The following is a 25,000-nucleotide window of genomic DNA, read 5'->3' as shown; positions in this document are numbered from 1 at the left end:
GTCCCTTCTGCGGTCGTCTTGGACAGGTTTCACTGCACACAACGGCAGTGAGTTACTCAGACTCTCAAAAAATAATGATGAATAAACCGAAATTGTGTCCTCATCCCAATGCGAAGTAAAAGTACATGCATTCTCCCGGCAACACGCTTTCTCATGACAACCATCAGTCCAAGGTTGTCACATAACGAGGACTGACTCACACAAACAATATGAGTCAGAAATAGAGTCTTCAAACCAAGGGGGGGGGGGGAGAAAGAAGCAAATAAAGAGAGACAAGCATTTACACAGAGAAAGACAGGCCGGGGATTATGTAGAACTAGAATCTGCTTACCAAGTAGCGAATGTGGACATAGCAGGCATAGCAGGAGATTATGCTGATGTCGGTGATTTGTCTGAGATGGCAACCGAATATCCGAAAAAAAGGACATAGAGATTTGGGTGATCACACATTCACATCCCTAATCAAGCACATGCACATATGTGCAATTGAACACACGCTTTCGTTACGCCTAGGGTCAAGAATACCGCGTATGGTGTTGGTCACACTCCGGCCGTAAGCAACTCCTCTCCCTGCTTTATTTATTTATTTATTTCACCTTCCCGTGGCCAGGGAATATAGGCCAATATAGGGGGGGGGGGGAGGATAGCCAGCCATGGCAGTAAGCAAAAACAATGCAAAAGTATGACAAATTACTAGAGGCAATAACCTACAGAGGGCTTAACCAGAAGTGCAATGTGCTATTGTGGTACTTAATGATGAGCAATCCTGTTCGACGTGTTCCTCAGCACGTCAGGTGATGCGGCCGCGAATCCGTCTAACTTCTTTGTTTACTCCTGCTGTGCAGCCAGTGCATGGACAAGTCACGTAACTTACTTATCTACCATCTGTAGACGGACAAAGGCATGTTCCAGTCCATCACCTGTCTTTGCCAGAACGGACAATCCCTTTGCAGCCAGTTTCTTGGTCAGGGGGAACTCCACAAGGTCCTACAAAGCAGAAAACAAAAAGTTTACACCACACCTAACTCTAAGTCACACGGCTACATATAAAGCGGATTCGGCATTATTTCTCCATCTTCGGTTGCAATGTGCACATACTATCATTGTACAGTGCAGACTACTGCATACTTGGAAGTACATCAATCAACCCCCGTTCTTTCCAACCGAAGAGAGGCCGAGTCTCATTTGCCAGCTTTTCAACTGCTTTGAGACAGTTGGCACTGGTAACAATATCTACAGTGAAACCTGTTTAAGACGACCGCTCAAGGGACCTTCAAAGCGTGATCTCTGTCACCAGGTGGACTCTTTATCCAGGGTCATTTGACTGAAATAGACCTTGGTCCTGGTTGCCGTGGTCTTCTTGTACAGGTGGTTGCCTTATTCGAGTGGTTGCCATGGCAGGTTTTACTGTATTTTCTACGACTGTGCCTCGCCGTGATTGCAGTTCATACCCATACAGGGATGAATTTACTTTCAGGTTTTTGCATAGCAGTTTTTGCTATGCAAAATCTCAATTGTGGCGTAAGCTACAACAAGCATGGATAGCATGTACATGTATGTATCGCAGTTTTCTGCGTGTCACTGTGATTTTTGAGTAGCAGTAGATCGATTTTGCGTAGCAAACTGCGATGCGATACCGGATAAATTCATCCCTGCCATAGCTTCGTGAAAGTCACGCTCCATGTACATCTACTAACACCGTGTGCATGCTACTGTCTCCCCCCTGGCAGTCCCCGACCTGATGAGTTGCTCACAAACACACCCCGATACACATGTATGCCAAGTCCAGGGGGTTGGGGATGATTGTGCCACCATTCGTATAAGGAAGTGTGATAAAATATTCAGGAGCTTTGACAGGGGTGTACTGTATCAGTGTGCAGGGACGTCGGACACGCTACGGTCACTACGGTATTGACCGTACCACTTTTTGCCCCAGATACCCCGTGAATCAATCAAAAGCACTGATTTTGACTCTCATTTTGGAAACATTTCAGCATAGCCACCCTTCCCAACAAGTAAGTTGTACCTCAGATGGCTGACCTTACCACCCTAAATAAATTACCTTCCGAAGCCGGGGGCCCTGTTAGGGTTACAGTGGCGGATCTAGGGGAGGGCGCGGTGGGCGCGCGCCCTCCCCTCAAACAGTTCAATTTTTTTTAGTGCATGCACATGGGCAGTTGCGCAAGTGTTTGCACATGCTGTGACAAGTAGTTTCTAGTGTCAGGTAAGAACGTTCTTCTGAACACGGAGTAGTTGTTCTCTTAGACTTTGGTTGACTTTTAGTTTTGAAATTAGTGTTCAGTTCACGAACTTATATAGCTAAGTCGGTGAAGGGGATGGCGCACCGCCCGCCCAAGCGGCTAGGGAGCCAACAAACTCTCCACGGATTTTTCGCGAAGCGAACTTGCGCTTCGTCAGCTGCTCAGCCGAGCGATCCGTCTTTGGAGGAGAATTCGGACCACCGCGAAGATCCTGAGATCGAGGTCTGCTCAGACTCTGATCTTCCCCAAATGGAATCCGAAGTAGATTCTGACGACGATGGTGAGACTGTCAGTAGTAGTCACTACTACTGACAGTCTCACCATCGGATGCGAGTCAGGAGCGTTTACCTGTTGAAACTATCGCAGATGACGACGTTGTGACTGTCACGAATGTGGCTGGTGGCACTGCTACGGAGCGAAGTTACTCGGATGCCGTTGATGCAGCTATTGGCGGTGCAACTGTCAGCGATGCAGAAAAGCGCAACATACTTGGGATCCGGAAGCCTGATAAGCAGACGGTGTTGCCATCTAGGGATTATCCCGACAGCCGCCGAAAGACCGGTACTTCCACTCGCTCGCTGCTACTGAAGAGGTTTGAGTGGCTTGCCTATTCCGGAAAGGCTGGCGAGGAAGGCGTTTTTTGTGCGCCGTGCGTCCCGTTTCCTACATTGCATCGACGCGACAAGGATCAACCCGAGGTGAATACCTCATCATCCATTCTTACTGCCGGACATGGCCATCCAAGTAATCGTATATTTTATAATTTTGCCATTGTTCTCGATCTCAGCATGTCTGGAGCTTTGAAGCACTATCTTTACACAATTCAATGTAGTACGGCTATGTTCTACTACAGCCAGAGTCCTCAATGAAGTGGTTGAAAAAGTGGGAGTGGGTGCATGTGCTAAAATAGTACTTCTACATAACCGCTAAGCCTATGACGTAAAATAGCCGCTATGTCGTAATGTGTACAAAATACAGGTACCGCATAGGTTTCCCTGTCATGAATATTACCCGTGCCCTCCCCTCAGGTGAACTCTGGATCCGCCGCTGGGTTAGGGTTGTATTACTCAGTTGTGATGGTTGCATACCGGCCACTACCTCTAGCCTCCACCCCCATTTGCTGACAACAGCACAGCACACTAGCATAGGCATGACGTGTCTCTCTCGCACCCCGACGCTAATACGCTCACGACATCAGTCAAACGCAAATTTCGTCTGTTTGTTTCTTCTACGGAAGGACACCGCGGCGAGTGACCATAGGCATAGGCATATGTATTGAGGCATAGTGAGGCTGCAAGACTTCAAGCAGCTATAGTTTGCATTGTTCATTGCGGTACCCACCCCTGCGTCTCCCTCGTCGTCATGCTCGTTGTCCTCGTCGTCGTCAACGTCTGGATCTGGCGAGGGAGGCTCAACGTCGCTATCCGACATGATTGCTGTAGATGATCAGGATGGTGCAGCAGCCGTCACAGTACTTCTTTTCCAGCGCTCGCGATCAATCAAACAAGGTCTCTCCCGTTCTCAGCTGCAACGATGCGAAGCCAGTGGAACAAACACAACACCGGGTGTCACTGTCAGGAAAAATGAGTGAAGACCGAAGTTAGTTGCTTAGTTTGAATGCACTCATAATATATTATGAGTCATATGCACACACCGGTAACGGTCCACACTGGGTCTGTCCGTGAACGGCAACAAACATCAACTGATCAAGTCAAAAAATCTCGAGCAGAGGAAGGCAACCTAGCCTCGTTTCCAAGCACACAGCGAACAACGATGCCATGGCAACATACAGGCCTGGATAAAAATAATTAAAAGTGTTTGTCTAACATGATAAGTGAGGCCGCAACAGCTATTTACATTTTTACTACCGGTACTTGTAGGTTAGCTTTCCAGAGATTGAGTAAAACATTTGGTACAGTCATGTTGAGAGAGAGAGAGAGTGTATGAAAGCCTTGCTTGATAGCAGGGAGCCGAAAATACTAAATACCGTACGACTCCATCACTGATAATGTGACGAGATTGAATGTGATAATAGTTAATACATGTAGGTTCAATGTACCGTTACTGCTCGTGCATTTCCCATAAACCGTTATTCCCTGGCAACATGGAATGAATATACAAGTACATTACGCACAACACATGCACCATATCACAGCAGCGACACCATCCGGACAAATTGGAACTGATGGGACAACCAATCCAAGAACCAAGGCATCATCGAGTCACATGCAACTGCATGTCTAGCCATCAAGAATAAAATAGGACAGAAAGTCGTGGCAACTGCCAAGAAAAGTGCTCGAATGGCGCAGAGCACAGAGCTATCAATACATACCAAGTTTTATGAAGAAAATAGATCCAGTCGGATTGGGTTGTAACTTTTTCATGACACAATAGTAAAGCAATCAGTTACAACACACTCCGACTAGACCTCCTCTCTTCATGTTTGTAAGAATAAATGGCACCACATGCACACAGCAAGATGCATGCCCCCTCCACCAGTTGTCACCGACACACAGCCTACATTCTCCATCACAACACAGGCACAAATTAATATGTCTACATTGTAGCGAGTGGGGCAACAACACTCTCCAAATCTCCCGGGGTCAAGAAAATAAAAATAGAAATACTGAAGTAGAACTGTATTAACGTGTCCTCACTCCTCTGAAGGGGGCAGGGTGGATGGGGGCGGGGTGGGTAGTGGTGGTGGAGGGGGGGGGGAGCTCAATAACGAATAGAAAGTCAGCTACCCCGAAAACCAGAGGTTCCGGTACGCTGCAACACAACGGCCCCCTAATTAGTCAGGGCCAGTAAGCATAAGAGATAATCAGCACAAAAAAAAGAACTTGGTCAAAAATATTCAAATACCAGAAACAGAATGCTATGCACAAACCCCACTGCAGAGTGCAGTGGAGTAGCAATAAGACGGACACAACCACCGGCACGGATTGTCCTCCGGCTGGGCTGGGAAACCGAGGGCTTGGGATAGTTCAACCTCACCTCCAGGTTTCACAGGGTGCTCAGATGACGGACAAAACGAATGTAGATGAAGTGTTCGTGGACAGGGAAATACATGTTTGTCACTATCACATACCGGTGTACCAGCCAATCAGGTCGGGAGCTAATCACGCCAGCAGGCTGGTAGAATTCCAGCAGCATGTCTCCAAGGCGTGCAGCTATCCACCACCCGTTAATTAAGCAGTCACGGCAGCCACTAGCCACAACCGATTCAGCAGCGTCTTCCAGAACGCAGACAAACGTGACGAGATACTCACACAGTCACAAGTCTGTGGAACCCCTCATGACAGTTTCAGATAGCCGGCGATGGTTTTCTGCGGTGTTGAAGTGAGCGTGATCAGATTGCCAAAGTAGCGCAGTGCTAAGTGCAGCAACTCTCTCCGTTTGTACACGCCATAGCACAACAGAGCGCCTGCCGTGAGTGCAAACACTCCACCTCCGATCTTCACAAGCTGAAACACACACACACACACACACACACACACACACACACACACACGCATATACACACACACACACACACACACACACACACACAAACGCACGGACAAAATGGTAAAGATTCTACAAAACCTGTAACTAGACTGGAGCCTACTTTTAAATTACTAATATCAAGTAGTTTTTAAAAAGTAAAGTTTGCACGTCCGCGTTACAACCGGCTATACAATTGTATAGAGAAACACAACCAGCTTAGGAAGTTTCGCTCGTGCCAGGCCACCACCATGCCTGTAATACCAGGGTGGCAGATGCAGCTCCTAACGGCGAGGGTGAGGTGGTAAGTCTCACAACCAATGCCCGACAAGGGGGCGCACCTCGTTAGCTGCATCCATGTTACTCTCACTCCGAGTAGTGAGTGCCCAGTTGACCGTGGGTGTCAGCGCAGTTCATTGCACGTAAAGTAGTTCACGCATGCATCACCGCATTTTGTTAGCACAGTACACGCTCCCTGCTCCCAGCGCGGGTCTTGAACTCGGAACCTTGTGATTCGCAGGCAAGCCGACAACCACTCAGCCAAAGCGCTGGCTTAGTTATTACTACGTTTTATTCACTGTTGAAAAAAAAAACCTCTTGTCTCAGCATTGCCTGCTCCTACCTTACGGGCCATCCGTAAATATAGATATATATTAAGAAACGAAAACTAGTCGTTTAGAGTGGAGGGGGTCGAGTGCGTGTTCGTTTCTCGAAAAATATCGATGCACAGTTTGTATGTGTGCACACGTCCAGAAAAAAATATCGACACTATGTACTGCTTGTATGTGTTCGTTTCTCAGGGAGGGGTGTGAAGGAGACAATATCATCACAGGGGGTTGAAGAGAAAGGACTAGTTTTCGTTTTTTTTTAAATATCGGTATTTACGGATGGCCCCTTAGTAGCTACTTGTGAACCAATAATAGTACAATGCCTGTGTAGCTGGTGACTCTCTACTGCAAAGATATCACATGTATGTACTCTTTGAAGTTCTAATGAAACTCTTGCATGGCTACCAACGTTTTCAACTGTAAAATGAGAAAGTTGGGGGGGGGGGGGGGCAGGCAACACGAGTAATGAAACCAGAGTGTGCATCTCGCTCAGTGATGGACATGGTGAAAGGCATAGATCGCAGCACGTCGAGCGATGGAGTGCATGCAAATATGCTCAGGCATGTCTGCAGCTGAGTTGGACATGCCGTCCTACTGTGCTGCACTGGACTGTGGTGCTACTATGCTGTAGTCCATAAACCCTCACCATCCCATACCCTCATGCAAAGAGATAGATAGGAGATAGGAGAGATAGATAGATAGGGAGAGAGAGAGACACACACACACACGGAGATAGAGAGAGAGCGAGAGAGAGAGAGACAGAGAGAGAGAGAGAGAGAGAGAGAGAGAGGAGAGACGGAGAGAGAGAGAGAGAGAGAGAGAGAGAGAGAGAGAGAGAGAGAGACAGAGAGAGACAGAGAGAGAGAGAGAGAGAGAGAGACAGAGACAGAGAGAGAGATAGAGAGACAGAGAGAGAGATAGAGAGACAGAGAGAGAGAGACAGAGACAGAGAGACAGAGACAGAGAGAGAGAGAGAGAGAGAGAGAGAAGAGAGAGAGAGAGAGAGAGAGAGAGAGAGAGAGAGAGAGAGAGATGCAGTGTGTGTGAGCGCTTGCGTGTTTGTGCACGGCAGAAACATTACAAAGTACAGTCGTCCCTCTCTAATCCGGCACTTTATAATCCAGCACCCTCGATAAACCAGCACAATTTTCAGTAGCCAAAATGTCCTCTTCATGCACATTGCAGCGGTAAATCAGATTTGTTAATCCAGCACCCTCCCTAATCCAGCAGATTTTCGTGGCACAAATGGTGCCGGATTATAGAGGGACCACTGTACTGTGGAGACACTAACCTTATCTTGTCGTTTCCGCCGTTCAATCACCTCTCCGTATGGAATTCTGGAGAATGTCACCTGGACGAGCAACACACAGTAGCAGAAAAGAAAATGACATGGGTCAGTCGCTGGTCTCAGTAATCATTCTCATCAACACATGCTGTAAACATCAGCTGTGAAGTCAGCCTTGTCTTTCGCACGCTAACCGAAGGTGAAAGAATTTAATTTATAGAAGAGAAAAAGGACCAAGGAACTACAAGTTCCGCTAAAGTGTCCACTAACACCATTTATTCATGCACAAAAGAATTGAATGATTAGAATAAGATGTAGGCATGCAGACTGGAGGATTCCCATTCAGCAACGCGAGAGTGCACATCCACTCACCATGCTGTATAGAGGGATAAACGACCTCGGGAACAGGTAGTTGAGTAGGCTGTCCACCTTCTTACGCAGCAGAAAGCTTTTGGAATTCACCAACGACCGCATCTGTACATCCAAACAGCGAGTCACAGGTGCACACCCATACCAACACCCACACACACCAACACCCACACATACGCACGCAAACGAAAATTGACAAAAGGCTCAAGAAGAACAAGGCACTACGCAGAGCTATTCTACACAGCAAGCAGGTGTAGTCCACTACATGCATAGCCTGATATAGGCTGGTTACACAATGTTTCACTAGGACATTGGCGCTACTCAGACGAGTCAGAGCTTCTTGGAAGCAATATATCTATGCGATGATTTGCACATGGAGAATTACATGAAGAGCGACGATTGCGAACCTGATCATTTCATAGCTCTGCCAGCACTAAATTTGGCATACTAACAAGTGCTCCAGCATACATGTACAGATAGTCCACACACACCACGAGATCTGTACCTCTCTCTCTGTCTCTCTCTGTCTTTGTCTCTGTCTGCCTCTGTTTCTGTCTGTCTGTCTCTGTCTGTCTGTCTGTCTCTCTCTGTCTGTCTCTGTCTCTGTCTGTTTCTGTCTCTCTCTCTCTCTGCTTGGTTGAGCACTCCTTCTGGCTAGCCTCATAGCTACCTGCCCTCATGCCAAGCTCGCTATGTGTCTCCCTGTTAGGGCACACTGACTCTGGTGCTTTTGGCCAGTTTAAATTTAAAAAATGCTTTGCTGCTCACTATAGTGTGTTTCAAAAGTCCAGACCTCTGCTTTCAAAACACCGGTAGGCCAGCATCTATACCACATCGAATCTGTGATGACTTTGTGCATAAAATTTCCGAAATTAGGCGTTTGTTATTCAATCGCTTCGAAATTTATACCAGCATGAGAAAAATTACGGGGCTGCCTGAGCAATATTCCGAAGAAATTTCTCTCAAATAAAAATTTGAATTATTTAAAAAAGTCTAGAGGTCTATACTTTTGAAACGCACTATAGACTTCATTGCTATTGGGTCGTCCAGTGACTCTGAGCTGTGTTGATGAGACCTAACAAGGTTGAAACAGATAGCTGTCTGGAGGGTTGAGTATCACAGAAGATAAGACGGATCGCTGCACCTGCAGCAGCCCATGCTACCCTACAATACAGGTTCACAGCTGCTGAAGTAAGCAGGCACACGGCAACGCCGTGAACAGCAGCAGCAGCAGCAGCTACATGTACATGTTGTCCTCACCTCGATGTAGTTGTACATTGCCAGATCACAAATGGCATAGGCATCTGGCTGCCGTTTACTGTTGTACTCATCAAGTGTGGCAGCTGTGCAGGGACAAAGCGATGAGAATGATGAAAGCAGAACAATGGAGACTGACGCAAAACACTAAGAGATATACTGGACTCTGGATTATAGATGCAGTAACGCTGCTATCTAGCCTGTGCTGATGCCGACGCGGAAAAGCTTAGCACACATAGCACAAAGGCACACCACATGAGTTCCATTCATTTGCATCAGACAATAAAAAGAGCACTGCTGGGTGGTACTAGAGCAGTCCTGGCATGTGCATGTGTTGCCATGTCAACTGAATACCGTATTTTTCCGGTTTATATAATATAAGTCGACCTTTTACGACTGAAAATAGCAGGAGAAAAGGTGGGGGTCGACTTACAACAGGGATTCGACTTATAACCGGGAATTATCGGTATCTTCCAAAAATGACCTGCACTGAATACACGAGTGCACCATGTGTATGCATTTTTGCCAAGTTTATTTGCCTTTTTCAAGGATTGGGATGTTTCAGAATCCAATGAGGAGTGTTTATGTGATTTGTTCATGTGTTAGTAGCAGGGAGCGGTTAGCAGTGCTTCGTTGGGCAAACACTTTAAAAACATAATTAAGACCTCCGGATACGGGGGGTCGACCTATAACCGGGGTCGACTTATAACCGGTAAAATACGGTACCAATCCAAACTATCACCGGCACAACTGAATACACTGTGGGTTGGGTTGGACTACCCTGGGTAGTTTTGACCAAGTACTCGTGTATCTACTATCTAGACATGATTATACATTGGTAGAGCACAACACTCCACACTAAGTTGGTGGCTAGCTGGATAAAAGTCCTGGGTACAAACCAGCGATAAAAGGTAGAGAAGAAGCATCCACACACCAGTTCACAGTACAAAATATTAAGCGTTGACAGTGATTGAACAGTTTCCGTGGAGCACACTAAATATACAAATGATCCGCGAGGAGACAATAAATATAGTGAGGTGCAACTCGCCATATTTATTGTGTTACTACCAGGACTTAGTGCGGCTGTATGCGCTGGAAGGTACTATGAATGATTGATTATGACATGGGCTACAGGGGAGTTACGCTATCCTCATCAAATGTTCGGTTAACGTAGGAGTTAACCGTTGTTAACAGTCACGTACCATTGCTTCGCTGTTGGCCTTTATAACGGGTTGCATAACCCTCCTTACGTGTGTGCACAATCTTGCTCTCTCTACATACTGCTGTGTATCATAGACCACATGCCCACGCTCTGCGCATGCGCAGATTTCCTGTGCGCACAACAGAGCTTGCTGTCTTTCCAGTTTCCTTGCCTGCAGTCAGCTTTCAAAATTCTGATTTCTGATTTGAGTTTGCCTCCGTCCTGCTTCAGAGTGTCAGTCCTAGTTCTGCCGATTGGCTGCCGTCTTTAGTATTCGCTTTCCTTGTTCTCTCTCAGCTCAGTCCCGTCAGACTACGTGTCTTCAGCGGCCGGAGATTATTTGAGTATTATATTCTCACGATGGCTCGTTTCTCGACCAGACAAAAGACGCCATCGGCCAGAGTGGCAGCTCAACCTTCGGATACAGGACGTAATGTGCGTGTGCGGCGAAATCCTGTTCGTCTTCAATCGCCCAGAACTCCAATACCTCCCCACTCGGATTCTGTTGTCTCCGACGTTGCGCCGTCAGTTTCTTCTGCCGCCGCCTTGAATGTGGCCCCTGATCCCGGGGCCGCAACTCAAACTTCGGCTGCAGGCAGTAATGCGCGAGCGAGGCCAACTCCTGTTCGTCGTCAACCAACCGGGACACCATTATCTTCCTCCGCGCCCTCTGTTGTCTCCGACGTTGCGCCGTCAGTTTCTTCTGCCGCCGCCTTGAGTGTGGCCCCTGATGTACTTGCTTCGGCTGTTTCTCAGGCCGTCGGCCAGGTCCTCCAGCCCCTGATGGAGCGAGTAGAGCAGTTGGAATCTGCTGCAGCCGTCGTGTCGCCTGTCAACTCCAGCTCCGTTCATGCATTGGGCCATCCGCCGGCTGCTCGTCCGTCGCTCTCTGTACCTGATAAACTCCTCGGGCGAATTGAACGCGGCGAGTTTATTGATTTCGACGACCTCCTCCCGGACCAGGTGGGTGTGGAGCCCGATGTGGTCCAGCTAGCTGTGGGGGCTAACCGCTCTGTCCAACTTGTACAGAAGCCAACTCAGGCCCAGCGCCGCCATGTCCACGATGTAGCGTCATGGCTCGAGGCGTTTACTGTCTACACGAGAGTAATTGTCGCGGCGGCTCCAGATAGGGCAAATGATTTGCTGGCATATCAGGCCACTATTCTGGATGCAAATAACTCGTATCATGTGGACGCATGGCTAAGTTCCGGCGCGCCATAGCCTCCCAACCACTGTCGTACGACTGGGCTATCATCGACTCTAATTTGTGGCAGTCGTCATTCACCAGCCGTGGTCGCCCGCCATGTTCGCGCTGTTCTCTGGTGCACCCAGTGGCCAAGGCCCGGTGTCTCTTTAGACCAGGGCCTTCATCCGACGGCGCTGGGAGTGGAGGTCCGCCGCAGTCCAGCGCGCCAGCCCATCTTGGGAAGCCTATCTGCCGCAACTTCAACAGGGACCAGTGCAACAACTCATTCTGCTATCGTGCCCACGTGTGCCTTCAACGCCGCGGGAAGCACCCGGAAGTCAAATGTGGCGGGGGACAGTCCGCCACCTCAGCGTCTGCTCCGTAAACATTCTGTGGAGATCCCCATCAATGTTAGCCGATTAGCCGGGCTCCTTAACCGTCATTCTGATCACTCCTTCTCTCACTTTGTGTTGCATGGGTTGTGTCACGGTTTCACGATAGGCCATTCTGCTGCTATATCTGGTTGCGTTCGCAAACGCGAACTCGCCTCACTCCTGGGCCACCTCTCGTTCGCTTCCAGAGCAATTCCGGCCGCCCGTACATTCTTACGCTGCCTGTATGACCTCGACAAGGCCACATCTGAGATGTCATCTCACCGAATGCTGCACCTCTCAGCCTCAGCCAAGGGCGACCTGAGCTGGTGGCACCAGACTCTGTCAACATGGAACGGAAAGTCATTTTTCCTGCTAGAGAAGTGGATGCCCAGCGCTGACCTCCAGTCGCAAACCGACGCAAGTGGCACCATTGGATTTGGAGCCTTCTTCAATGGTCGCTGGTTTAAAGGTGACTGGTCCCCGCAGCAACTGGAACTAAGCATTACCTACAAGGAGCTCTTCGCCATTGTCGTGGCCTGCGCCACATGAGGGATCGAGTGGCTGCGTGTGGAGTTTCAGTGCGACAACCAAGCTGTCGTGGAGTGCCTGAAGACGGGCACGAGCCGGTCTCCTGCAGTCATGGCACTCATCCGCACCCTGTACTCAATCTGTGCGAAGCACAATTTCCTGATCCGAGCATCGCACCTGCCAGGAATTTCCAATACCATCGCTGATACCCTGCCCCGGAACAAGATGGATGCCTTCAGGACCTTTGCTCCTACAGCTGCGGAGCGGCCTGACACCATGGTCCAGCCGATCACTGAGTAAGTGCAAAGACATTCACTTAGGATGCAGATAGCGTTCTCTGTCGATCCTACTCCACAATATCAGTCTGACTTTATGCCTCTAGAACAACGCTCTCGTGCAATACATACTTACCATCTATATTGGCTGTTATCACCCGCTATCTCCTCTGGCCCTAATGGGAATGTCGGCATGGGCACTCCTCCGTAACTGGCCTCTCGCGCACTACTATTAAACTCGCATGGGTCATAAACCGCTCCTGCTCAACGCAGGCCGACCCACCAACTCGCATGGGTCACAAACCGCTCCTGCTCAGCGCAGGCCGACCCACTTGGTCATATACAGCTCCTGCCCTCGGTAGGCCGACCACACGATTCGTTAACGCGCACTCAATTGAGGCCAGCTACTCTGCCCGACATTCCCATTCTTCCAAACTCACTCTTGTGTCTTTTGGTGTGTCGCGTCCTGCACGCGTGTGTGTCTACTCTATACTCTAGCATGGGGAGTAGAATGTTAAACGTTATTATCAGTGCTTACCAAAATCCAGTTTGTTCTTCAGCAGCAGTTCATCAAGCAACAGGCAATCTTCAAAGCCCTACGAAGATCAGAAGAACACAAGTTCCATAGCACAAGATATACACACACAAGCTCAGATCTCCAAAAAGAATAAGAAAGAAGAAGGTGCAGCTAGCAAGTGAAAATGAACTGCTTGGTGCAAGGAACCGTACACTACATTGGCCATTGAAGGTGAATATAGCACATTAGAGCTTGCGGTAATGAAGGTTAACACATTGCACAAGCCACCACTTCACACGCGCTCCAGCGGCTTCCAAAGAGCCCGCAGATCCCACGCTATTCATTGATGCATGTCAAGTAACACGTACATGCACGCTGTGGTGGCATGTAACATGCGTACGCCGGAACTCACCTGAACTCGCCAGCCAACCAGCCATATGCGGCTGCAGCACACATCGGAGCTTGAACCCGTAACGCATACACCATACTTCGCGCTGGCCACATTGCTACTTCATATTTGCTTTGCTTGGGTAGTGAGAAGAACACCGGTTTGTTCCTTTCTCACTCTTTCACCATGCCACGAGGCTCTGTACGAGGAAGCAGACGTGGACGCGGACATGCCGTCGAGGTTGCCCGTCGCCGCTCGGGTAGGGCTTCGACCTCGCCATATGCGCGGACTGATGGCATGCGCGCCTTCACGCCTGATGCCTCTGACACACCGTCAGCAGCTAGTTCAGACTTCTGACCCCGCTCCAGGCACCGAAGCTTCTATGCAGGACGAGCCCTCATTGCTCTCCCCGGACATCATTTCCTCAGCCGTGATGAAGATGAACGCCCTCCACCCTCTCCTCGAGCGCGTGGAACGCGTGGAGAACAGTGCTGAGTCTGGAAGCCGATCTCTCCCACGCGCGCGCTCCGCACCTGAAAGATCGCTCCCACGCTCGGAGCGTCAAGCTCCGGACCTATCCTGCCCGGAACTTCCAGTTCTATCGGAACCTCCGACTTTGCCAGGACCTCCAGTTCTCTCCGAGCCCTCGGTTCTACCCACACCGCCACGTCGTGCGATTGAAAAAATCCAGCGCGGAGAGTTTGTTGAACTTGAGGAACTCTTGCCGCAAAACTTCAGCTCTCAGGGACAGGAGCCAATACAACTGGTTACAGCTGGCGGCGACATGGCTCAGCTCTCGCTCAACCTCAACGCAAAGCACACACGCGCGATCAACGACTTCTCGGCTTGGCTGGAGGCCTGGTCGATCTACATGGGCATCGTCGTTCGTGCTCGTCCTGACCGAGCTCATGAGCTCATCTGCTACCAGCACATACTTTGTACTGCGAACCAACAGTTCACGACGTCTGCTGTGCTGAACTATGATCGAGCATTTCGCCAACACACCGCCAGCATGGCACTGCGCTGGGACGTGATCAATCAGACGCTGTGGAGTATTCACCTACTCCGCTCTCCCCGTCGGTCATGCACCAAATGCACGCTCCAACACAGCCGCGACCGCTGTCCACATGCCGCAGCTCAACACGCGCAGCCCTTTCCATCAGTGGCGGGCAGCACCCGCCAAGTCTGTTTTAACTTCAACCGCGGCAGGCCCTGCTCCCGCACACCCTGCGACCGTCTCTACGCCTGCTGCTCCTGTGAAGACAAAGGACATGCCACCACATCCTGCACCAGCACCACCCGCTTCAGGTGGCAGTGCCCTGCAGATAGCCACGAGAAGACTTCGAAGCCAACTGAGAAAAAGTAAGCCGACTTCCACTCCCCTGAACACGGTTCGCTTTCACACATTACTGCCTTCCTCGGACTTGTGCTGGCCATGGTGCGCATGGAAGCCCGTCTCCCAGACGACAAACTAGCGGACCTCCGCAAGCTCCTCAGCGAGGTGTCACGCTGCACCCAGACCACGCAACGCAAACCGATCACTTCCTGGGGAAATTCTCCTTTGCGTCGAGCGTCGCCGTACCAGGCAGAACATTTACGTGGCGCTTATGGGATATCAACAAGAGGTTTAGCCGCGCCAAGCCCTATTTCCGTATCACTCTGACAGGCGAGGCCAGGAAAGACATCCGCTGGTGGCAGCTTCTGATCCAGCACTGGAATGGGAAGGCATTCCTCCTCTATAACAGCAGTACATCGTCGGACGACCTTGGACTGTACACAGACGCTAGCGGCACTCTCGGCTGGGGCGCATTCTACGGCAAGGAGCAGCGCTGGATCCAGGGCAGTTGGACAAAGGAGCAAGAAGAAGAGAGCATCGGACACAAAGAGCTCTATGCCGTGGCAATGGCTTGCAGTACTTGGGGCCATCTGTGGTCCCAGCAACGTATAGTAATGCATTGCGACAATCAGTCCGTTGTCGAATGCCTGCAGTCAAGCTCCAGCAAGTCACCAGGCATGATGTCACTGCTGCGTGCATTGTTCTTCGTTTGTGCAACTCACAGCTTCACCATTACTGCCAAATATGTACCTGGGCATCGGAATTCGATCGCCGATGCTCTGTCTCGTTTCAACCTGCAGGCATTCCAGCAGCTGGCACCATCGGCACAGCAAGCCCCGGACACTGCAATCCGCCTCCCTCTCCTGGACTGATGCGGGAGGTCGCCGACCTGGCAGCCATGGCAATCGCCCCGACAACACGGCGCACGTACACCACTGGCGAAAGGAAATTTACGCAATTCTGTGCGTTGCAGAGATGGACGCCCATGCCGGCTACAGACACGATGCTCAGCTGCTTCGCAGCACACCTCACACAATCGGCTCAACCACAGACAATTCATGTCTACATGGCCGCAGTACGCAACATGCATCTCGAAGCCGGATTCCGAGATCCAACGATGAACGCATTGCTGCTGCCACGTGTTATGCGAGGCATCAAGAGGACGGCGACTGACCCGGCAATCCAGCGCACTCGCCTCCCAATCACCATTGATTTGCTGCGGAAGCTCCTCAACCAACTCAGCCTGGACCAACGGCGTCACCAGCAGGACAAGTGCATGCTCAAGGCGGCAATGGTGCTCGCCTTCTTCGGATTTCTCCGGTGCGCTGAATTCACTGCGCCTCCAGCCGGGTTTGACCCTGCCACTCATGCCACGCGCCAGGATGTGACTCTGGATGTCACTCAAGGACGCACATATATCCGCTTCCACATCAAGCAATCGAAGACGGACCAATTCCGTCAGGGCCATGCAGTGATAATCGGTAGTACCACTTCACAACGTTTCCCGGTTGCCGCCCTCCTGGCATATTTTACAGTCTGTCCGTCTGACGCCGCTGACGCACTCTTCCGCTACCGCTCTGGGAGACCGCTGACCAGGCAGGCACTGACAGAAGAGCTCCGACAGCTTCTCCCACTCACGGGAACACCCAATTCACGCGATTACGCTGGTCATCCGTTCCGCATCGGTGCCGCCACAACTGCAGCCATAGCGGGTACCCCTGACTGGCTAATCAGGGCAATGGGCCGATGGAGAAGCGACAGTGTCTTGCGCTACATCAGGACAACCGACACAGACATGGCGCAGCTGACCCAAAAGCTGTCAGAGGTACAAGCGCATCACAGAACGCATGGAGGTATGTAAGAACCCGCCACGCGGGCACGCAACTCGCACCCATGCACGTACCCACACGGCTGACCGTTTGGAACAGCACAGCAACTTGCTCTGCTAGGATTGTGCTGACAAACTGCGCTGATAGCAACAACAGTGTCATTCACGTGCATTGCAATGCGTCACAACTTAGCATGGAGGCTGGGCAACCATGGGCCAGCTATCTCCTCTCATCTGGCAATTATCACGGCCTTCGGCCATCACACTCATACTCCCACACTCCTGCCTCCTAATGGGCATTGCACTTCGTGCGTGGGCCGTCCACACTCCGTACATTTCATGGGCGCCCATCTCGTGGGCTGCACTTTGTGCGTGGACATACATACACACTATCATACAGGCCGTCCACACTTCGCCCAGTTCATGGGTGCCCATTTCATGGGCTGCACCTCGTGCGTGGACTATCCTACATGATTATCACATGCCAGATTCGGTTGCCCAGCACTCCATGAATCCTCCATATGATGTGTGCTCTCCACTGGTCTGCAATAGCGAGTGCATGCGTGTTAACTAACGTTACAAAAACTTGTAGTAGGCTGTATGCCAAATAATAGACCATACGGCATCTTCCTCCATACGCGAGTCTGCACCTTTTCGGCGCCACCCTTCGTTTTCCGAGCGTCAGGTATACTAAATGTTTACAATGAAAGTACTATGCTATGGTTGTTTGTGTCCCTAGCTGGACATTGCCCAATCAACTCACCCAACACATTTATAGCAGGGTCCATTAGGTACTGCATACCCGCCCTATGGTCATTCCCAGACAGACAGCCAGACAAACCGACAAACAGAAAGACAGACAAACAGACACACACACAGACACAAAGACACACACACACATACACACACGCACACACCTAGTCCCCACACACATCAGTACATCTTACACAGTTCATGCCTTGACCGTAGAATGGCACCATAGCATGAGCAGCATCGCCCAGCAGTACACAGCGTCCACCCACATTATGAGGGTTGCACTGCACAGAAAAAGAACACAACCAAAGCAGCCCAAGCATGAAGTACACATGGATACATGTGTGTCACACAACATGTAAATGTACCATGTGAAGTTCATCCACCGTCCGTAGAGGGCTGAATTTGCCGAAGGCAAAGAGCGGGAGAGAGAAGAACGAGCAGTTGCGGTTTCGTAACTCCGAGTTTCACGAACTTAATCGATCATCAGACGAAAATGATCGATTCGAAAATTGGCCCAACACCACCACCACCACCAACAACAACACAATATCAGTGAAAACACAAAATTCCAACGTCAACCGCCGCCCCCTAGAATAAAGAGGGTCCGAACCGGGGTTTGTTCCCAATACGGTTCAAACGGTCGGAAGACCGGGACTCTGCCAACCCGGGTTATGGTTGTCAGGCGCACTGTGCGTCCTCGCCTTGTAACATGCTGTCGACTTCGACAACATGTACATGTATGTATTACATGCTCACAAGGGACACTTGAATCAAGTTGAGGAACTGGATCAATACCAGGCATAGCGCAGTCATCATGCTTCTGTTTGGTGCAGCAAGAAAGAGTGCTTGGGTGCACTGGTACACATATTTCCGCCCCAAAGACCTTGAGGTCCTTGCGAACATCTTCATTGCACCAGCATCACACCCAGACTTGACTGACAAATCATCACATTCGCCCTAGTTGAATGCGTCGTTGTGCACACACCGCAATAATAAAATGCAAACTATCCATTCTGTGTGCGCGTGTGTGTGTGTGTGTGTGTGTGTGTGTGTGTGTGTGTGTGTGTGTGTGTGTGTGTGTGTGTGTGTGTGTGTGTGTGTGTGTGTGTGTGTGTGTGTGTGTGTGTGTGTGTGTGTGTGTGTGTGTGTGTGTGTGTGTGTGTACTGATGCTGACACTGACCTTGACAGAGACGAGGCTGCCGACAGGATTCGTGAAGTACATTTCAACGAGACGATCCCTAAGAACAGAAGTACATAGTACAATACATTTGCCTATACACTTGGACGTCTCTTATCCGGGCACCTTGGGACCGGGCACTACGCGTATCTCAGATTTGCCCGTATCTCAGGACAGCTCATCTACCATGACCATTTCAGTTTTTGAAGAAGTTTATTTGGCACGTGTTGCGCATGTTCAGGATACAAAAGGAACCCACTGATGAACATGTGCGGATTACACCGGTTGGCAGTGAAAAATAAGCATTCCACATACGGAAAAAGTTCAAAACCCCCAAATTCGAAGCATTTGTGCTATAGGAACTCAAGCTGAAGGTGCCCAGTAGAGAGACGTGCCCGTATCTGAGGCGTCCGGATAAGAGACGCTCGAGTGTACTGCCACACGTACGGACAGACAACTGCAGCCTACATCTACCCTTCGTCCAGGACTCGTCCCTCTTCACAGAGGAGAGCATGCAGCAGAAGCAACTATCATACCCAGAATAAAAGTATAAAACCCACAGATGCCTTGAACATGACCGTGCATTGACTAACACCACTATGCCTTGAACATGACCGTGCATTGACTAACACCACTATGCCTTGAACATGACCGTGCATTGACTAACACCACTATGCCTTGAACATGACCGTGCATTGACTAACACCACTATGCCTTGAACATGACCGTGCATTGACTAACACCACTATGAACAGAATCGCAGTCCGATCTAAAGAACTGCGCAACTGTGGCAAGAGGCTCATACAGCACTCTCACAGACAACAAAACAACTTAATCCATACTTGATTTCGTGTACAGGCGCGATCGTCGTGCAATGCGCCAAACAAGTTGAGCTCAAGTCAACTTTTCACGATGTGATGTGTTCACTGTACGCGAAATGAAGTATGAATCCGGACGTAGAGAGTGCCGGCCAGAACACAAAACACGAGTCACGCTCGATTACTGTACGTACCGGCCAAACAACGGTATAGAGTCTGGGAAAAACTGCTCGAAGCGTTCGATAAGCGTCGTCTGCGCAACACAAATCCGCACACACACACACACACACACACACACACACACACACACACACACACACACAAACACAAACACACACACACACATTATCATAAAGAGTAAAGACACCAACACACTCCACACAGGTCTCTAGCACAATATGGGAAAGACTAGGGAGGGAAGATTGGTGACTTGGAAGACATTTTTAGACTTTAACCGTTTCATTGACCTGCACGAACGAGATTCGGGTGGACACAGCCACTCCAAAGAACACTGCAACTCAAAACCAGTTCCATTTCGGTGGAACAACGTCCTCACAAACTGCTCTTTGCTGTGTCCACCTAAACCTCTACCCTACAGAACACCACTGACATTAACAAGCAACTATGCACAATGGAGTAAGTATAGTTACACAGCAGGCACAGGCTGCTGAAAAAATAACATGTCCAGACGTCGGACTCACTTCATCCTTGACACTGTCAAAGAAGTCGAAGGGGCAGAACATTGTACATGTGAACGAGCCATCCTGGAGCAGGGAAACAAGAAAACATACACAGAAGCTTTCTTTACAAGACAAGAAAGAATTTACAAATTGCTACTGAACTCTGAAACTCCATACGAACAAGCCTTTTCTGGAGAACTTCATCAACAAGACCTCAGACAAAGAAACGTTCCAACAAGATACAGGATGAATAAAACGCCACTAGTACACTGTGCTATGACTTCCATTCACACACACGCACATACACACACATACACATACACACACATGCACCTACACACACACACACCTACACACACACACCTACACACGCGCACACACACACACGCACACACACACACACGCGTACGCACACACACACACGCACCTGGTTGGGAAGAGCGATCATCATGAATTCGTTCCGTGGCCATATATGCAAGCAGTTCTTGGCCATCGCATGCTGAAGAACAATCAAATAAAACACAGCGAAGAGCAATGAATGATCCAGCCAAAGATATAGCAGAAAAGAATGGCCAGATGCCATCCATCCTCCAATCAGCAAATCAGCAACACCAGCAGCAGTCCATGAATGGTTGGGTAGAAAGGATTTGGCGGGCTGAACGACATTCATACCACTTAGGGGTCAGTGGTTATAGACTTATACGTAGTCATAGAAAATGCAAAGAATGGTAACAGTCCAGTAAATGTCACAACTGAACAGCAATTGACTGTTAACAATATTGTGTATACTTGGACCGGCTCATCGCAATTGTCGCTTATCCCCCAAGCACTTTTTGACAGGTAAAACCCAGTCCAATCACGAAATCTAACTTACTTTTGCTTGGGAGATCGTGATGGCAAGATCAAAGGAGGCACCAAAGAAAAAATGATCGCGACTAGCGCTTTGAATTGCGATGTATTCGATTTTTTTGGGAAGTGGGAATCTGGCCATTCACTGTCTGTGTTGCCAAAAGCCAAGCGCAGCGACCCGAAGACCGGAACTGTAGCAGGGGCAACTGACATCCTGGCCTGGAGAGCGCGACAGGCACGCGTGCACGGAAGAGGAGTATGAGCGTCATGCTGAAGAAGAAAGGTGTTTTTGATGCGATGCGCCCGGCCGACGTGTTGGTTGTTCCTTCTCTTGGTGGACCTAGAAGCCGCATTACAAGAGTCGTGGCCAGCGTATCCAGCGGAGCGTATGACAGCTGTCTGGAGAGGCCTGTATGCCTCATTCGAAAGCTTTGTTGAAACACACTGTGGTGACCCACAGGTCACACTGCCCACGGTTCCTTCAAGCACCGAAGTGACAGCCACAACTGTTTCATTCCCATTGCTGCCATACGATAGGCTGAGAACGCAAGAGATACTCTACCAGTCTACGCCAGCTAGCAGCTAGACACCAGCAAATGTCAGCTCATGTAACGGCGCGGCTCGGGAGATGCAGAGTTGAATGAACTTTGGACCTGTATTACTAGTGTGAGTGCAAGAACGCGCTTCTTCGCTGATTTATGTCGTGCATTTTGCTTACCTTGCTTCCTTTCTTCGACTCGCTTCACCTGATTCAATTGCTGAGTTTTTTTCTTGTGGCGGAGAGTATTCATGTATCATGCTTCCTCACTATGCCTGTTGGAAATTTCACAGAGCGGTAAAAAAACTCCTGCTCTTAGTGGCGATAGATAAGCGACAATTGCGATGAGCCGGACCAAGTACATGTGTGTGTGTGTGTGTGTGTGTGTGTGTGTGTGTGTGTGTGTGTGTGTGTGTGTGTGTGGTGTGTGTGTGTGGTGTGTGTGTGGTGTGTGTGTGTGTATGTGGTGTGTGTACGTGTGTATGTGTGTATGTGTGTATGTGAGTGTGTGTATGTGTGTATGTGAGTGAGTGTGTGTATGTGTGTGTCTGTACATGTGTGTATGTGTGTACACGTGTGTGTGTACGCACGTGAGCGCGTGTGTGCATGAGTGTGCGAGTGCGTGAACGCTTGACAACGGTTGGAATAACAACACAAACTCGTGCCTGTAGCGTGACAGTCACAGCAACTCCTGAAGTCTCTGAAGGTATCGCAATACACAACTGACACAAAACTGCTTACTGTTCCGTCCTCCTTAGGTGGCATTGTCAGTTCCTTGTAGCCATGCGGAATGTACTCCTGCTGGTAATTTAGCCTGCAGAGATAAAGAAACGACACAAAGACAGACGGAACACACACACACACACACACACACACACACACACACACACACACAGATTGACAAAAGAAATCAACACGGCTGTCCACTTCTACTAAAACCGTGGAGACAAGTGTACCACATTGCAAAAGGACACACATGAAAAGCAGTTCGGCACCATGACACACTCCTCCCCAGCTCATGGGACAACACGATTACCAGGGCACTGACTATGCAGCAGACACATTGATTTGGCTATGAATAAAAATGAAACATCATTGCTAGTATGGTGTGAACTGGAAGGTAAAGAGACTGAAGACGCACCTTGTTGATCGCATTGCAGATCGACGAACAGCAGAGAAGGCACCATCACAGCCAACAACAAGATCAGCGGTTGTTTCCCTTGTGTTATCATAGCTACAACACAGACACACAGACAGACATACACACACACAGACAGACATACACACACACACACACACACACACACACACACACACACACACAAATGATTTGATTCAACTATGACATGGTAGCTTAAGTTAACCGCTTCAAGATATTGGATTACGCAGACAAACCCAGGTACTCACAGCCACAGGAGAAAAAAATCAGAACACACACACACACTCTCTCTCTCTCTCTCTCTCTCTCTCTCTCACACACACACACACACACACACACACACACCCATACACACAACCCATGATTCGATGGCGGCAAAAAACAGCATTGCAAGCATTCTTCATTCATGAGTTTAATCTTTAACCTCACTCCAGCCATTGGGCAAGTAGAGAGTTAAACCTGAATTTGTATGTACCACCAAAAGTACATAACCCCCAAAGTGTGCAACTGCCTGCACAACCTCTATACAGTGCTGCGACGGCAGAACTTCACATCACGTGACATGGTTCAAAAGGTTACGCTGGCAAACAGTGCGAAGTGACCACAAGAGAGTTGTACCCAAAGCTGGGTTGCGTACAACCCTGTATCTATCATGCACAGAGTGCAAAATGTGTACGGGTTCCTCACGTGATGTGAAGTTCTGCCGTTGCAGACCGGTGGGGTCGTCCCCATAGCTGGAGTTGCACACTCTTGGGGGTCATGCACTCTTGGTGCTTCAAGTACACATGGTGGTCAATAGGATTCCATTAGACCCGGCGGAGACCACAGATCCTTCGGTGAGTTGGAAACCCTCTCATTGATTACAGTCACGTACAGAATTTCACACAACAATCACCAACACGTTGAGAATGCCACTGAATTAAAGAATCACCAAGACCGGACACACACACACACAACAGAAGCAAACTGAACACTCACTTGATGTAGGTCATCTCCCCTGTCTTGATATTACATCGCGACAGCTTGTGATCGAAATGCATGTCAACATTCGGGCACTTCTCAGCAGCTGAATATGACACAAGACGCACGGCAGAAGTGGATGGGCAGGTTCAGATGCGCTCGGATTCACACAAATGTACATTATAGACCATAATAGGGCTTGAAAGTGCTACGTCACAGCAAAGCAACAATTTCAAAAATTCAAAAATTGGATCCACTTGGATCCAGTTTTTGTATGGATCCAAGCACATTTCAAGCCGTCTTACTCACAGCAAGGCGATGTAACCAGTGAAACTGACTGATTTGGCTACTGGGGGCGGGGTTACAACTGGTGGCGAAGAAAAATCACCCCTGCATACGACATGAGTGGGTTGCTATGCACCCACATACTGAGGCAATAGCAAAGTCACACCTTAGTGGATCCAATGACAACTTAGTACTCCCTGGCCGTTTTTGACGTCATCACTTTCAAGCCCTATGCTTGGCTTAGCTAGGGCAGTACAATAAAAAGGTACAGTAGGTTTGGCTCTCACAACCACAACAGCTACAGCAGCAACCTCATCAGCACTACATTGTTGCTAGCTACACAAAGACGTGCTCAGCACTACATTGTTGCTAGCTACACAAAGACGTGCTCAGCACCACTGCACTACATTGTTGCTAGCAACACAAAGACGTGCTCAGCACTACTGCACTACATTGTTGCTAGCTACACAAAGATGTGCTCAGCACTACTTCATTACATTGTTGCTAGCCACACAAAGACGTGCTCAGTACTACTTCACTACATTGTTGCTAGCTACACAAAGACGTGCTCAGCACTACTGCACTACATTGTTGCTAGCTACACAAAGACGTGCTCAGTACTAATTAACTACATTGTTACTAGCTACACAAAGACGTGCTCAGCACTACTGCACTACATTGTTGCTAGCTACACAAAGACGTGCTCAGCACTACTGCACACATTGTTGCTAGCTACACAAAGACGTGCTTAGCACTACTTCACTATATGGTTGCTAGCCACACAAAGACGTGCTCAGTACTACTGCACTACATTGTTGCTAGCTACTTCGAAGTACACAAAGACGTGCTCAGCACTACTGCACTACATTGTTGCTAGC

The 25,000-nt window shown here is 49.3% G+C and overlaps 2 protein-coding genes across 2 annotated transcripts in view; both read right to left on the bottom strand.

The window, feature by feature from the left end:
* The window catches only part of LOC135817413 (leucine-rich repeat-containing protein 23-like), a 12,760-nt gene extending 8,877 nt beyond the window's left edge, over positions 1 to 3,883 (bottom strand). The window contains exons 1-3 of the mRNA XM_065330590.1: positions 3,603 to 3,883; positions 875 to 987; positions 332 to 392 (exon numbers count right to left, since the gene is read on the bottom strand). Coding sequence (XP_065186662.1) covers positions 332 to 392; positions 875 to 987; positions 3,603 to 3,692 — 264 coding nt within the window. The 5' untranslated portion in view covers positions 3,693 to 3,883. The remainder of the gene's footprint in view (positions 1 to 331; positions 393 to 874; positions 988 to 3,602) is intronic.
* Positions 3,884 to 4,433: 550 nt separating this feature from the next.
* Positions 4,434 to 23,943, bottom strand: LOC135817412 (kynurenine 3-monooxygenase-like; the record flags this gene model as incomplete). The annotated part of the gene is given in 13 exon segments (XM_065330588.1): positions 4,434 to 5,728; positions 7,647 to 7,706; positions 8,013 to 8,114; positions 9,270 to 9,352; positions 13,369 to 13,426; positions 17,847 to 17,936; positions 18,837 to 18,894; positions 19,846 to 19,904; positions 20,353 to 20,415; positions 20,759 to 20,830; positions 22,460 to 22,532; positions 22,860 to 22,952; positions 23,856 to 23,943. Coding segments are annotated over 13 exon segments (1,070 nt in total), but the record flags the coding sequence as incomplete, so codon positions are not given.
* Between the last annotated feature and the right edge of the window lie 1,057 nt (positions 23,944 to 25,000).

This window comes from Sycon ciliatum, chromosome 5 (assembly GCF_964019385.1).
Source record: "Sycon ciliatum chromosome 5, ocSycCili1.1, whole genome shotgun sequence".
Classification (NCBI taxonomy): Eukaryota; Metazoa; Porifera; class Calcarea; order Leucosolenida; family Sycettidae; genus Sycon; species Sycon ciliatum.
The sequence above is the reverse complement of the archived record's forward strand: the minus strand, read 5'-3'. Positions and strand labels throughout refer to the sequence as shown.